This window comes from Balaenoptera borealis (assembly GCF_965194805.1).
Source record: "Balaenoptera borealis genome assembly, chromosome: 18".
Classification (NCBI taxonomy): Eukaryota; Metazoa; Chordata; class Mammalia; order Artiodactyla; family Balaenopteridae; genus Balaenoptera; species Balaenoptera borealis.
Genome location: NC_138877.1, coordinates 1,652,035 through 1,665,662, shown reverse-complemented (window position 1 = coordinate 1,665,662; position 13,628 = coordinate 1,652,035). Strand labels below are relative to the sequence as shown.

Genomic DNA, 13,628 nt, shown 5'->3' with positions numbered 1-13,628 from the left:
TGCTAAAGAATGACTTAAACACCAAAGTTTGCAAAGTCCATCTCCAGTGGGTAAAAATAATGTACAAGTAAAATGTGTGACAACAGCACAAAGAACGGGAGGTGGTAACTGGGATTACAGGGCTTGAGGTTATCACATGTGAGACAGGGCAAGAAGATTTGAAGGTATATAATGATTAACTGAAGATGCACATTGCAAACCCACTAAAAATAACTTAACAGGCATAAATAATAAACCAATGATGGAGATAAATGTAATCACAGAAAAATAATTCAAAAGAAAGCAGAAAAAGACAAAAACAAAAAAACCCCACAAAGAACAGATACAGTGCCCCCATCATCCACAGTTTCACTTTCTGTGGTTTCAGTTACCCACAGTCAACCAAAGTCCAAAACTATTGAATGAAAGATGACAGAAATAAACAATTCATAAATTTTAATTGCAGGCCATTCTGAGAAGCCATGATGGAATCTCGCGATGTCATGTCATCCCGCCCGGAGGGACGTGAGTCACCCTTGGTCCGGCGCGTCCCGCCCATCAGCCACCTGGTGGCCATCTGGGTTGTCAGATCCACTGCAGGGTCGCAGGGCTTGTGCTCAAGTGACCCTTACTTTACATAATTATGGCCCCAAGGCAGGAGGAGTGAAGCTGGCAATTCGGACACGCCAGAGAGAGGACGCACAGTGCTTCCTTTGAGTGAAAAGGTGACAGTTCTGGACTTAATCAGGAAAGAAAAAAATCAGATGCTGAGGTTGCTGAGATCCACGGTAAGAACGAATCTTCTATCTGTGATGTCGTAAAGCAGGAAAAAAATTCAGACTAGTTTTGCTGTCACACCTCAAACTATAAAAGCTACAGCCACAGAGGGTGGTCAGTGCTTAGTTAAGATGGAAAAGGTGTTAAATTTGTACAATAAGGTTTCTGAGAGAGAGAGAGAGAGAGACACCACATTCACATAACTTTCATCACAGCATATTATGATAATTATTCTATTCTGTTATTAATTATTGTTGTTAATCTCTTACTGTGCCTAATTTACAAATCAAAACTGTATCACAAGTAGGTGTGTAGAGGCCAGTGTAGTATACACAGGCTTCAGCCCTCCAGTGGGGATCCTGAAGTACCCCCTGTAGATAAGGGGGGTCAACTGTATAACAAGCACAAACAAGCAGGATTTTCAATCCAGTGATTAATTACATTAAATGTAAAAGGTCTAAACCGGGGTCTGCACTACAGTCCTGAAGGCTGGCCCGCTGCCTATTTACAAATACAACCAAGTTTTCTTAAAACAGAGTGCACGCGCCCAGGCTGCTTTCCACAGATTGAGTATGGCCTACAGAGCGTAAAATGTTTACCAGCCGGTTCTTTAAATAAAAAATTTTGTTGGTCGAAACACACCAAGACAAATATTATCAGACTGGATTAAAAATATTTTTAATTTGAAAAACAAGGCCGGGGGCTTCCCTGGTGACGCAGTGGTTAAGAATCCGTCTGCCAGTGCAGGGGACACAGGTTCGAGCCCTGGTCCGGGAAGATCCCACATGCCGCGGAGCCACTAAGCCCGTGCGCCACAACTACTGAGCCTGCGCTCTACAGCCCACAAGCCACAACTACTGAGCCCATGTGCCACAACTACTGAGCCCACGTGCCGTGCTCCATAGCAAGAGGAGCCACCGCAATGAGAAGCCCGTGCAGCGCAACGAAGACCCAATGCAGCCAAAAAAAATAAAAGGTAAATAAAAAATAAAAAACAAGGCCCAACAATATGCTGCCTAAAAGGCACCTACTTTATACCTGGAGACACAGCAAGTGGAAAGTAAAAGGATAAAGAATATAAACCACGTGTATGCTAACCAGCAACTAGGCCAGAGCACCATCATCTGAGTTGACCTACCGTTACTCCCGCTAGTCAGAAGGAAGATTAGAAATAAAAGCACCAGCTCGTCAGGACAATTACATAAGACCTTGCGGCGGGGGAGAGGGGGGTGCATACTGTTTATAAAACAAAAGGAATGCTCATCACTGACTGAATTCACTGAGCTCTGACCCAGACGTCTTCAGGGGCTGACACCAACGACTGGGAAGCAGAGGGAAGGAAAGACACCAAAGCGTGTAACACGGTTCCCTGTACTTGGGGACAAAGCTTCCGTGTCTTTTGCCACATTCATAAAGAAACGGAGATGCACGCACATCTAGCCAAGCGCGATGGGGTGGGAGGACCCAGGGGAACGGGTGCCCACCACCCATTCTGGGTAAACGTGGTGTGAAGGACGCGCACACAGATGTAAACCAGTGTGTGAAAGGCTGACCGGGACTGTGGGGCTCACGCAGCCCCTTCTTTCTTCCTCCGACATTTCCACATTATGTGACCTTCTGGCGACAGCCACCACCCCTTACACCATCGGAAGGACAGGATTAGCTACTGCATCTGTGAGGGAGGAAAGAGGCTGGCCCACCCTCACTTCTCAACACACCACCTGCCCCACACGTCCACAGGGCTTGGAGAGGAAGCCATGCTGCTTTTGTTGTCAGCCGGGGACGGAATGAGTAAACGCATCACACAGAAAAAGACGCACATTCTTCCAGAACAGCTTCTACCTCTGTAAGCATCCTTGAAGTACCAACAAACAGCATGATTTCTGGAAACTATCTTTTAGACATCTTAACACCACAGTGAGTTTGAAGATTATTTTTAAAGCTGGTTATAGATACCATACACTCTTACAAAAAGTAAATCAAGCCTGTGAAAATCTGTCCAGTGATGAGAAGAGTAAAACAACTGGTTTTCCAATTGTGGTAAAAATACACAGAACATAAAATTTACCACCTTGACCTTTTTTTTTTCTTTTTCTTTTTTATAAACTTTTCGGCTGCGCCGCACGACATGTGGGATCCTAGTTCCCCGACCAGGGATTGAACCCGAGCCCCCTGCACTGGAAGCACGGAGTCCCAACCACTGGACCCCCAGGGAAGTCCCCATCTTGACCATTTTTAAGAGTACTGTTCCAATAGTAAAAATTTATTTCGAGGAAACATTTTTCAGTACATAAAGAACCTATTTTAAAAAGGAAATTCTGACGTGTGCTACAACATGGATGAACTTCAGGACATTATGCTGATTTCACTTACATGTGGTACCTGGGAGAGTCAAACTCACAGAAACAGAAAGAAGAAGGGTGGGTGCCAGGGGCAGCGGGGGAGTAGGGGATGAGGAGTTAGTATTTAATGGGGACAAAGTCTCAGTTTTGCAAGATGAAGAGGGTTATGAAGATGGACGGTGGTGATGTTTCCACAAGATTATCAATGTACTTTTATACCACAGAACTGTACATTTAAAAATAGTTAAGATGGTAAATTTTGTTATATGTATTTTACCACAATTAAAACATTGGAAAAAAATGAACCTACTTGAAGACATAATTTATAATCATTAATATTACAATCCATTTAGCTTTCAAACCTCTAATGGTATTTGAAGTTCTAATATGTAAATATTTTGCTACTGGAAAATATGTGGTGGTCTCTGAATACACAGTAATTTAGAGCTATGTGTTATTCCCCACCACTGCTTAGATAATCTTAGGCAAATTTCTATCCTGAAGAGGGAAAGTGAAATACAAATTAAGACAATTCTAGTTTTCTCCAGTGATTTATTTCAGCACCTACTACCTGTTAGCAGCATAATATTTAATTTTAGGCCTATAAACAAAACTCTACATAAGAATGTTTCCTCCTATCATTTACCATATTTACAAATACATAGGATGTAAAGCTAGGACCTTTTCTGACCTCTGGGCTCAAACCTGTACGATCTGTTCAAAAACTAAAAGTCATTATCTAAAGTGGATCTTCATGTTTATTATGGGAAATGTATTCATTCAAGATTCACAGACATGTGGTTGAAGTTTACCTAAAACCTCTAAAGAATGAAATCTTTTATAAGATGATTCCAAAGAACTAATGAGTACTTACACTATTTAACAAGTTAGAAACAGATCAGAGATGAAACAGACCTATTTGCAGAGAGAAGTCATTTATCTGTTTACATGTATATCAACACAGATCTATATATACATATATACACCATGCCTCAGAATGTTAATTCATTTATTCGCAATTGTAAGGTGGGGATGAAAGCAACCTGTTTATCATATATACACATGGTAACAAACAGACACATCATTAGTCCTGTTACAAAAGATGCATGAGCTTCGAGGGGTCCGTTACTAACTCTGTTTTTCACCTAAGTTCTTTTTGGTTTTGGTACACAGTTTTGGAGAACCTGAAGTTCACTTTTAGGGACATAGCACATTATAGCAGAAACCCCTGTATACAAAGTAGCTAAGAAAACCCTTTATAATACCCCAGTATTTTCGAATAAATTACTTTTGCCTTTCTTGGTAAGCCAATAAACCCGGATGTTCTGTAATATTCTTGAAGCAAAACATTTTTTTCTCCAAGAACCTACCACAACAACCTTTCTTAACAACGTTATATTCAAAAGTAACCATGAAATCACTCACCTCTTGAATCCCGAGGCAAAGATAATAGATGCTGTCAGGTGCATAATTCTCCCCATTTGGCCTTCGGATCTCTTTGACAAAATGGGCCAAGCCATAGTCAAGCTCAGCCGTGGTGTGACAGAGTAGATCCTCTTTTAACTTTACTGACTTAGCTAAAAAGAAATAAAATTTAAAATAATAATTATTATTTACTGTCTTAAGATTAAGAAACTTTCTGAAATCACTTTATTCTGTGTAAGAATTTAAAGGTAAAATAACAGCTACATTTAAATGTAAAATATTTTAAGCTACATTCATGCTTTTTAAAATCAAAGGCAGTTAATAACAAAAACCTTGATTTTATTTATTTTTTTTCAAGGAAAAACATTTTTTTATAATGTACAGTACATGTAGCTTCATGGTAATTAATGATTCACTTGAAGACCTTCTGGATTTTCACATACTATGGGTATTCTAATTTCAGTCAACATTAAGCCTTTACTGTGGATGAAGGAATGTTCTAAATTTACGTGTATTTTCTAATGTAATTCTCATGACAACCCTACAAGGTGGGTACTGTTACCCCCCCCTTTGGAGCTGGGGAACTGAGATGCCAGTACGTGAGGGAGCCCTGGCAGTCTGACTCTAGCACCTTAATAAGGCCATACTTCCTACCCTCTTTGTGGTGCCATGGACTGGTCCATCCACAGTAAAGAGTCTGGCCTGATGCAAAGGGCTCTATCTGCTTAGAGCAAACTTTCTTCTTTACCCACAATCATCATAATCATCAACTTCAGTAAGGAAACAGAAGGTTTGTTTGAGTTGTACTGACCAGCAAGCAAGAGCTCCATGAACCGACATTACTGTAAGGACTTCATTTGTGCAACACGGTGTGTGCCCGTGTGTGTGTGTCTCTGTGTGTGTGTGTGTGTGTGCGCACGCGCGCGCAAGCTCGCTCATGCACATAAACGGATGCACAGGAGAATAGTTACCAAAATATGAATAAAAACCTTGATTTTACATAGGACATAGGGGAAACAAAATCAGAACACTTACGAGATTTTAGCTCATCTAACACCAGAAGATCTTCATCAAGCTGCCTCGTTCTGACCCAGTGTTTCCAGGCGTTTACCCCGTACGTGTACTTGAAAGGGAAGCTGCATTCCGAGTTGTCAGAACTGTCGTCATGACACTGGTACCCTGACACTGCCTTCCTCTTGGCTCCCTGGTAGTAAAACACCACTGTCAAATCTTCTTTTTCTTAAGCCTATATATTTCATGACTTTATGTAAGCCATCTCTCAACAAATGTACATTACAAAGAAATATATTTACATGATCAGAACTGACTGGAATTTCTGATCTGAGAACAGTTACCTATGACATTACTTGAAACCTCTCTCCAGGAATGCTGTATTTCTGCATAAACTACTTGGTACAACAAAATCATATTAACTACTGCTGTGAGTTGAGAGTCACTGATGATGAGAAAATACATAAATAACAATTAAAATCTGAAATAGAAGGATTCCAAATGTTAATGTAAGAGAGAAACTGAAGAACTTCTTGAAGACTCCACCTCATAGGAGATGACTCCTCAACTCCTTTCCACTTTCTTGATGGTACTGTTTGCTGTACAAAAATTTTAAATTTGGGTATAACCCGATTCATCTATTTTTTCCTTTTGTTCCTGTGCTTTTGGTGTCACATCTAAGAAACAGTGTCTAACCCAAGTTAATGAAGATTTAGGCCTGTGTTTTCTTCTGAGTTTTAGAATTTCAGTTCTTACATTTAGATTTTTGACTCATTTTGAGTTCATTTTTGTGTGTGGTGTCAAGTAAGAGTCCAATTTCATTCTACTGCAGGTACTCACTCCTTTTCAATTTTTCCTTTCTTTCTTTTTTGGAGAAATTTGTGAAAGTCATCTTTTTTTTTTTTAAACCTTGCTTTACGTTGGAAATCAGAAATACAGAAAGTTGTTAATAAAATGTTCAGAACAATGATATCTGTTCGCACATTTAGATTTGGGATCCCTGAATGACTGAATTGTCTAGCACGTCTTCCTATGTGCTGGGATGCTACAATGAGACCAGATATAACAAACTGTGTACCTCAACCTCATCAAAAGTAACAATGGAAAAAACAGCTCCCTAGAAAATAGTCTCAGTTGTTGTCTAATAATTGAATTTACTTTTTTAGCAAATATGTAAACCTTTTATCAATCACCACCTTTTATCAAGATAAAAATTAAAAATAAAAAGTTGCAATAATATCCACTCTTCTTCTATGAAACTATGACTAAATAGGATATATTTTTATTACCTAGAAATGAAGTAATAAAAGCTTTACCTCTTAAGTGTTTTTAATTCCAGAAAACAAAGTACCTTCCCACATTCTCAGGCACAACTGAAGCTCAAGTACCCTTGCCCTCTACTACACAGAGACAGGACATGAATGCAAGAATACTGTTACGTTTCATTACCTTTTTTTTAGATCGAGGTCTAGGCTGTTCCTCATATTCTTCTCCAAAAACAGGTGGTAATAAAAACTCATTTTCCATATCAAGCTCCTCAGCAGCTGACAATTGAAACAGAAGAACTTTCATTTCAAACATAATAGCACAGACTTACGCTATATAAACTCAGCCAACGAAGGACCACCCACTGAATGCGCACAAGCACCATGCACAGGGCAGCCTGTGCTGGGTGGAGAGCAAACCATTTTCTCTACCTAACCTGGTCTATAAGTTCTGATAACGCCTGTTCATACTCTTAAAACACATGTACAGTGCGTATCAACACAGAATTTTGTGGAAGTGTGTGATAGAAAAATTACTAAAACCTGAAATTTAATTATAAGATCTAAATGGTCTCAGTACAAATCTGTTTCAATCTATTAAATCTTTTCCAATGTAAAAGGCTTTACATTCTATTCAATACGCTTATTGGCCATCGATACAGAAAATAAACAATGAAAAACAGAACACATTTCTTTTACAACAAAAGACCTGAAAATATTTGTTTCCCTTTGAAGGTTAACTTAATTTTCAAAAAGATTTTAAGAAAAATACTATCGATATTTTATTTAAATTTTTAAAAAGACACCAACACTTCTATATCTGTAAAAGTTTCTATAATGAATTAGTTTTAAGAAAGTTTCTTTTTAAGGCTCTGGGAAATTCCTTTTAAGTTCCTACAATTCAACATATGCTTCATTTTGGAAGTTAATTGCTGAGTTTTATCTGGATAAAAAAGAAAAGACCAATAATAACAGTACAGGCAATGACCTGAACATTAGATTGTTAATGATCATAACCACGATTATGACACCGTAACTAAAGTGCAGAACCACACTTCGCACTGAAAGAACAAAACAGCATTTTTACTACCTCTGGGGAAATCTATTTCAATGTCCAAATGTGGTTCATATGGTACATCAGGCATGTTGGACTGTGTCTCTGGGTCAGAGTTCTTCAAGAGATCTGAACCAATTATGTCCGTTTCAATAATTACACCTGTAATCAAGCCATAATATCATCAGAAATCAAAATAGAAAACTGCAACAATACCTACATATAATCTGACAAAAGCCATTTAATTGTAAATGCAAAATAGGAATCCTTATATTAATATGTACAAAACGAAAAAGCATGCAGCTACCTTGAAATGTAAGCTACTATAAACTTTGTATTAGATAATCATGAATACACAAAAACTTTCAATCTTGTAAGTTTTGACTGCCCCTCTACAAAGTTAAAAAGCATGCTTCAATAATAAAACAACTCTGTAGAGTGTTTCTAAGAGCACTCTCTTGTCAAAAATAAACTTACGAGCATGGATAACTGTAATTTTCAACATTCTTTTTGAATTGTGACCTAGGTTTTCACATCATTCAATATATGCTTATTCACAACTGGCTTCGAACGTTTTGATCGGTTGCTTTAAACACGTTTGTACTGCAACCCAGTGAGAAAGGCATTTTATTGAGTTCACGGTAGTGGTGGGAAACAGAGACACATGCATACACACTGGAAACAAAAGTTTCACAAAACAATACCCTTTCTAGGAGGGATTCATCCTGACATATTTTTTCCGTTTCTTTCTTTTTAAAAAAAAAAACAAAACAAAAAACCCCCCCAGAAAACACTGGTTGCAACCCACTAAATTCATTTCACACTGCCTAACAGAGTGCTTCCCAAACACTGTCACCCACGAGACGCACTGTGCTCTGGGTGAGAGGGAGCAGGAAGCTCAGGGTGGCCCCGGTGGGCTGAGGCCGGAGAAGCATTCCCAGAGACACACGTCCTGCTACACCGTTTGCCAAGCACTGCCCTAGCAGAAGTTAGGACAAACGCTGGCTTAGATAATGCAACTTACTTTCTTAGTATAAATCAATAAAACAACATTGGGGATAACCATCATAAAATAAGAGTTTGAATTATAAAAGCCTACTACAACTTAGTTTTGTGTCTGAGCTCGTCCACTGAAACGAGAATAACTTAAGAGTCGATTTTACAAGTTAAATCCTGTTAGCAATTAAAACAGGGACCGTACGAGTTCCTGGGCTCAACATCGGACAGCACCTGCTAGATACAGTGCGGGCCTCATAACCCAAAATCCACTTTTGCTGCCGCCTGCCCACACCCGCTCAGGCTGAAGCACAGCGACAGCCCGGCCTCGCTCTAACAGCGGCCCCCCAACCCCGATGTCACCCCCCACCGCGCCCCCCAGCAGCGGGGGACTCACTGTGGATGTCGGTGCCCTCTGCCTTGCCCTCATCCTCAGCCACGCCGGCCACTGTCGGCAGCTCTGCGCCCAGGGCATCTGAAGAAACGGTGCTTTTGAGCTCCTGGGCTGCCGTGGGGACCTTCTCACTGCTGGCCGAGGGGGCGGGCAGAAACACGGGGACCGGCACCTGAGTAAGCAAAGGGCTGACTGTCAGGCTCACGCAACACTACAAGGTATTTCTTCAAACTGAAAATCGCTCTGACACATGATCTACTTCATAATGCTGCGTTGGTTAAAAGTTCTGGAAAGAACACGTATGTTAAGTATCACAAAGAAAGCCCCGAATACAAGCAACTACTTTTTGAAGTAACAATTAAAGTATTTTCTGAGGCATTTCTGTCGCCAGGGGACTACAGTACAGTAGCCAAGCCCTGACACAGTGTCCCCAGCACTGCAGGGGATGACATTCATATGAGCCTCCAATCCATGTATCAGTTGTAAACCTTATGGTTCACAAATCTTTCTTTCTAAAATGAACACAAATATGTTTACACAGTATGTGTAAAGCAGGTGCAGACATCAGCTGAACTTCACTCTCAAGGACGAGCACTTACCTGATTACACACAGAGCACCCCTGGCAAAGCCTCAACCAGACCCAAGTGTACTGCTGAAGAAAAGCCAAGCCGCCACTCTCTGTCCCACCAGCGTCACTGAAGTAGTCACTGCCACCCCAGTGCTGCCCCGCCTGCACCTGAGAGATCTCAGGAGGAAGGGGAGCTGAAAGTCTGACTTACGGGCACAGGAACGGTCATGGGCACGGGGATGCTCTGGCTGTACATGTGCATGGGCACCGGCACGTACACGGGCACCGGGATGGGCACCGGGACGTACTCCGTCCTCCACTCACCATCTGGGGGGACAGAACGTGTTCAAGGAGCAACGTCAACCATGACCACCACTTAAACACAGCTGCTCAGTCAAAGTAATTTGATAACAAAGAAAAATTTAAGTGCCTCAGTACCCATTTAAAAGAAGTTCTCAGTTTTCACAAAATTAGGTAAGTTAAAAACAACAGGGACTTCCCTGGCAGTCCGGTGGTTAAGACTCCACGCTTCCACTGCAGGGGGCACAGGTTCCACCTCTGGTCAGGGAACTAAGATCCCACATGCCGCGCGGCGTAGCCAAAAACCAACCAACCAACCAACCAAAAACAACAAAACTGAATGCAGTAGCTGTCCTAAGTTATAGACAGCACAAGCAGAATTTAGACCTTTTTTTTTTTGGCCACGTGGCATGTGGGGATCCGACCAGGGATGGAACCTGCGCCCCCTGCATTGGAAGAGCGGAGTCTTAACCACTGGACCTCCAGGGAAGTCTCTAGACTTTTTTAAAATAGAAAGAAAACATCTTTTAAAGTATTATATGGTCCCAGACACTCTCACACCCCCACAAAAATGTTTACTTAATCAAACAATCAGAATACAGCTAACATTTAAATTTGATGAAAATACCTATTTGAATGATTTCAACTCATTCTGACAAGGAAACAAAATAGTTACGGTTATAGACCGCACTCAAAGAGATGGTTTTCTCAGAAGAGCACTGTAACTTTAGTGGGTCTTGGCCCCCAAGGAAATTTTTGATACAGCGTTTTATCACTGGTGATGTAACTTGCAGGCCTTTGTTAGAGATTGATCTTTATTAATGATTTTTAATGACATGCTGTATTCTAAAGGCATGTCTAAAACCAGATAAGCAAAATCAACAGAAAGTAACAAAGTGACCCAACAAATCTATTCTGTAGCCCATTATTTGAGAAAAGCATGGATTTCACTCAGCGAGTGTCAGGATGCAAGTCACCTGTCTGACAAGACTTGCTCTGCATGTGCGGTTTGCAGTAAGTTGCCTTCGTCATGGTCAAAGGTTTGCACAGAACTGCTTTGTTCTTCATCTCCTTGTTGGGGGTTGGAGAAGGGGGTGGTGCTGAGCCCTACAGAAAAGCAAAGAGAAACATTTTTATTTCTGCCTCTAATTTTCATTACTTTATGCTGTTAATAATATCTGGCTTCTAGGTCCAGCAGGGGGAACACACAAAAGTGGAAGAATATAACCAATTTATGCTGTTTCTACTATGTTTACCAAAATCTTAATCTGGAAGGATCAACATGAATCTATCCCAACTATTGGCGAAGCAGTAGTAATCGTTCATTCTACAGATTTGTGTTTTTCGAAGGATACCACAGCATACTTTTAAAAATAACATAAAAGTCTCACTCTTAAGTAAAAAAGCAAGGTTGTTAACCTGAATTTTGAAAATAATTAGACTCTTATTATGGCTTTCTGATACTCTAGCTCTCTCTACTGCATAAACTGCTTATACGTGGTGCTAAATTTGAAAAGAAAAATGATGAAAATTATTACCAAAAATGTTATCAAACTTTGTTTCCTCTGCCCCAACCACTGCAATTTTAGGACCGTCTCCTCTCGATACACTCAGATGTTTCAGTCTGTTCACCACAGTACCGTTTACACCACAGAAACACACACACGCGCTGTAAAGCAAGCTGCAGCTCCGTGCCTAAGAGGCGACACGAAGGTGCTGTGCACACCACCTACCGCTACGGGGAAAACGACACAATTCAGAGTTCCGGGTCTTCGGGTGCCAAGTGCACACAGCTCCTGCGCACACGGAACCCTCGCTCCGTAACGGAACTCACTCCGCACGTGCCGGACGGCGCCCCGCCCCCGCCCCCTCCCCCCGCACGCATGCGCAGCAGGCGGAGCCCGAGTCCCGGAAAGCAAGGGCGCCTCGCGCCGCCGGTCCCGGGGCTGCGCTGCGTGGGGGAACCCACGCGTCCCGGCGGGACTCGCGTCAGAAACGAAGCCCGCGTGGTCTCCCGGCGCTTCGCCCGGGCCTCTCCCGGCCCCGCGGCAGGACCCCAGGGCAGTATCTCAGCCGCGGTCAGGGCACAACTCCGGGGGTCTCGGGTCGTCTTCCAGCAGCGATTCTGCGGCTTTGCTCTGCCACCTTGTCCTGTCTCCCCGCTGGGCTTGGCCACCTTTTCTGCTACAACCGCCTCCACTCATCTGTGTGCGATGCGCACCATGTTTTCAACGCTCCTCTTTTTATTTTCTGTAACACCTTCAAAGACGGACGTTTTCCACGCAGTCTCGTCAAACATCTTCCAACGCCACTCATTTCCCGAGCGGCCTCCTGATGCTGCGCCGGGCGGGGCCCGTCCCCGGGGTCCTCGCTGCAACTGGGCCTTGAAAGCCCAGTGCGCCCTGCTGGGGCTGGGGGTGGGGGAGGGGGAGGGGGTACTCAGCGTCTGGGGGTGGTTTCTGAGTCCTCCACCGCAATGGATAACATCCGACAATCAAAACCCGAAAGCTCGAGGTTTTCATTCTGGAGGCCGAGTTCAACGTCTAGGATGATGCAGCTGCGAAACCAACCCCAGAATATTTCAGACACCACCCCTACTTTTTCTGTCCCGCCCCACGGACGGGCACACGGGCCAGGTTCCCCCTCTAAGTGCTCGTCGTCTGGGGCTCTATGGACCAGAGGGTTGCACTTGGTCACCCTTGGCCTTGGCCCAAGAGCAAGGTCACAGAGTCTCAGAAGGATTCAAGTCAGGGCTTCGAGATCACTTGCATTCGGTACGTTCGTTTTACCAATGACCTTGCAAAAACTAGCCAACCTGCATCTTCCTGTAAGCGCCAGCAGCCCCCTCTGCAGAGCCCAGACCTGCAGAACCCACCGGGGCCTGCAAGGCCCACCTTTTTCACATGTGAGTGGGCCAGCAGCGGCACAAAGAGGCCACCCTTTCCCTGATCCTGGTGACAGGCTGTGAGCTGACAGTCTCACCACACTGCTGGTCACTGTGCTGTGTTGTAATCAGTCATAAGCTCACGAATCCACAAATTTAGTCACCATACCATCTTTCCCACAGCTCCCCCACGTACTAGAGTTTACCTTAGCCCTACAGACGTTGGATTTCTTATCCCTCTTTATAAATGAACCATATCGTTCATCCACGAAACTGAACTCACACAGGTCCCCCAGTCAGACACACAGCACCTTCTGGTGCTTAACCCAGCAGCAAAATCAGCAACACAAAGCACAAAAATAGGAAAAACTGGCACTTGTCAGACTGCGAAGAGGGCACTTGCTTAAAGCATAAGCTGAGAGGAGCTGGTCAAGCAGCCCCAGGGGCCCACACCCCTGGACACTCACAGTCTGCACATGACCTCAACAGCTAGTGGGCACTGATTCAGGGGTGACAGACACATCTTAGAGAGCTGGCCAATTCACAAACATGAAAGGGTACTAATAAAAAACGGTATACGGTGGATCTCTCATGAGTTTCAAGTCATGCTCATGGCCAAGGGGGCTGGTCCC

The 13,628-nt window shown here is 42.9% G+C and overlaps 1 protein-coding gene across 11 annotated transcripts in view; it reads right to left on the bottom strand.

Moving 5' to 3' along the window:
* LOC309615385 (zinc finger MYM-type protein 2) overlaps positions 1 to 13,628 on the bottom strand; it is a 110,115-nt gene that overhangs the window by 23,675 nt on the left and 72,812 nt on the right. For 10 of the 11 annotated variants that reach the window (XR_014236789.1, XR_014236790.1, XR_014236791.1 and 7 more), the window contains 7 exons: positions 11,090 to 11,219; positions 10,024 to 10,139; positions 9,247 to 9,415; positions 7,890 to 8,015; positions 6,984 to 7,078; positions 5,559 to 5,727; positions 4,524 to 4,675 (listed from right to left, as the gene is read on the bottom strand). Coding sequence is in view for 6 of the 11 variants with exons in the window: in XM_082364892.1 (XP_082221018.1) it covers positions 4,524 to 4,675; positions 5,559 to 5,727; positions 6,984 to 7,078; positions 7,890 to 8,015; positions 9,247 to 9,415; positions 10,024 to 10,139; positions 11,090 to 11,219 (957 nt within the window). In the remaining 5 variants the exon portion in view is untranslated. Of the gene's footprint in view, positions 1 to 4,523; positions 4,676 to 5,558; positions 5,728 to 6,983; positions 7,079 to 7,889; positions 8,016 to 9,246; positions 9,416 to 10,023; positions 10,140 to 11,089; positions 11,220 to 13,628 lie in introns of those variants that run through there. The other variant, XR_014236788.1, reaches the window with a different exon arrangement.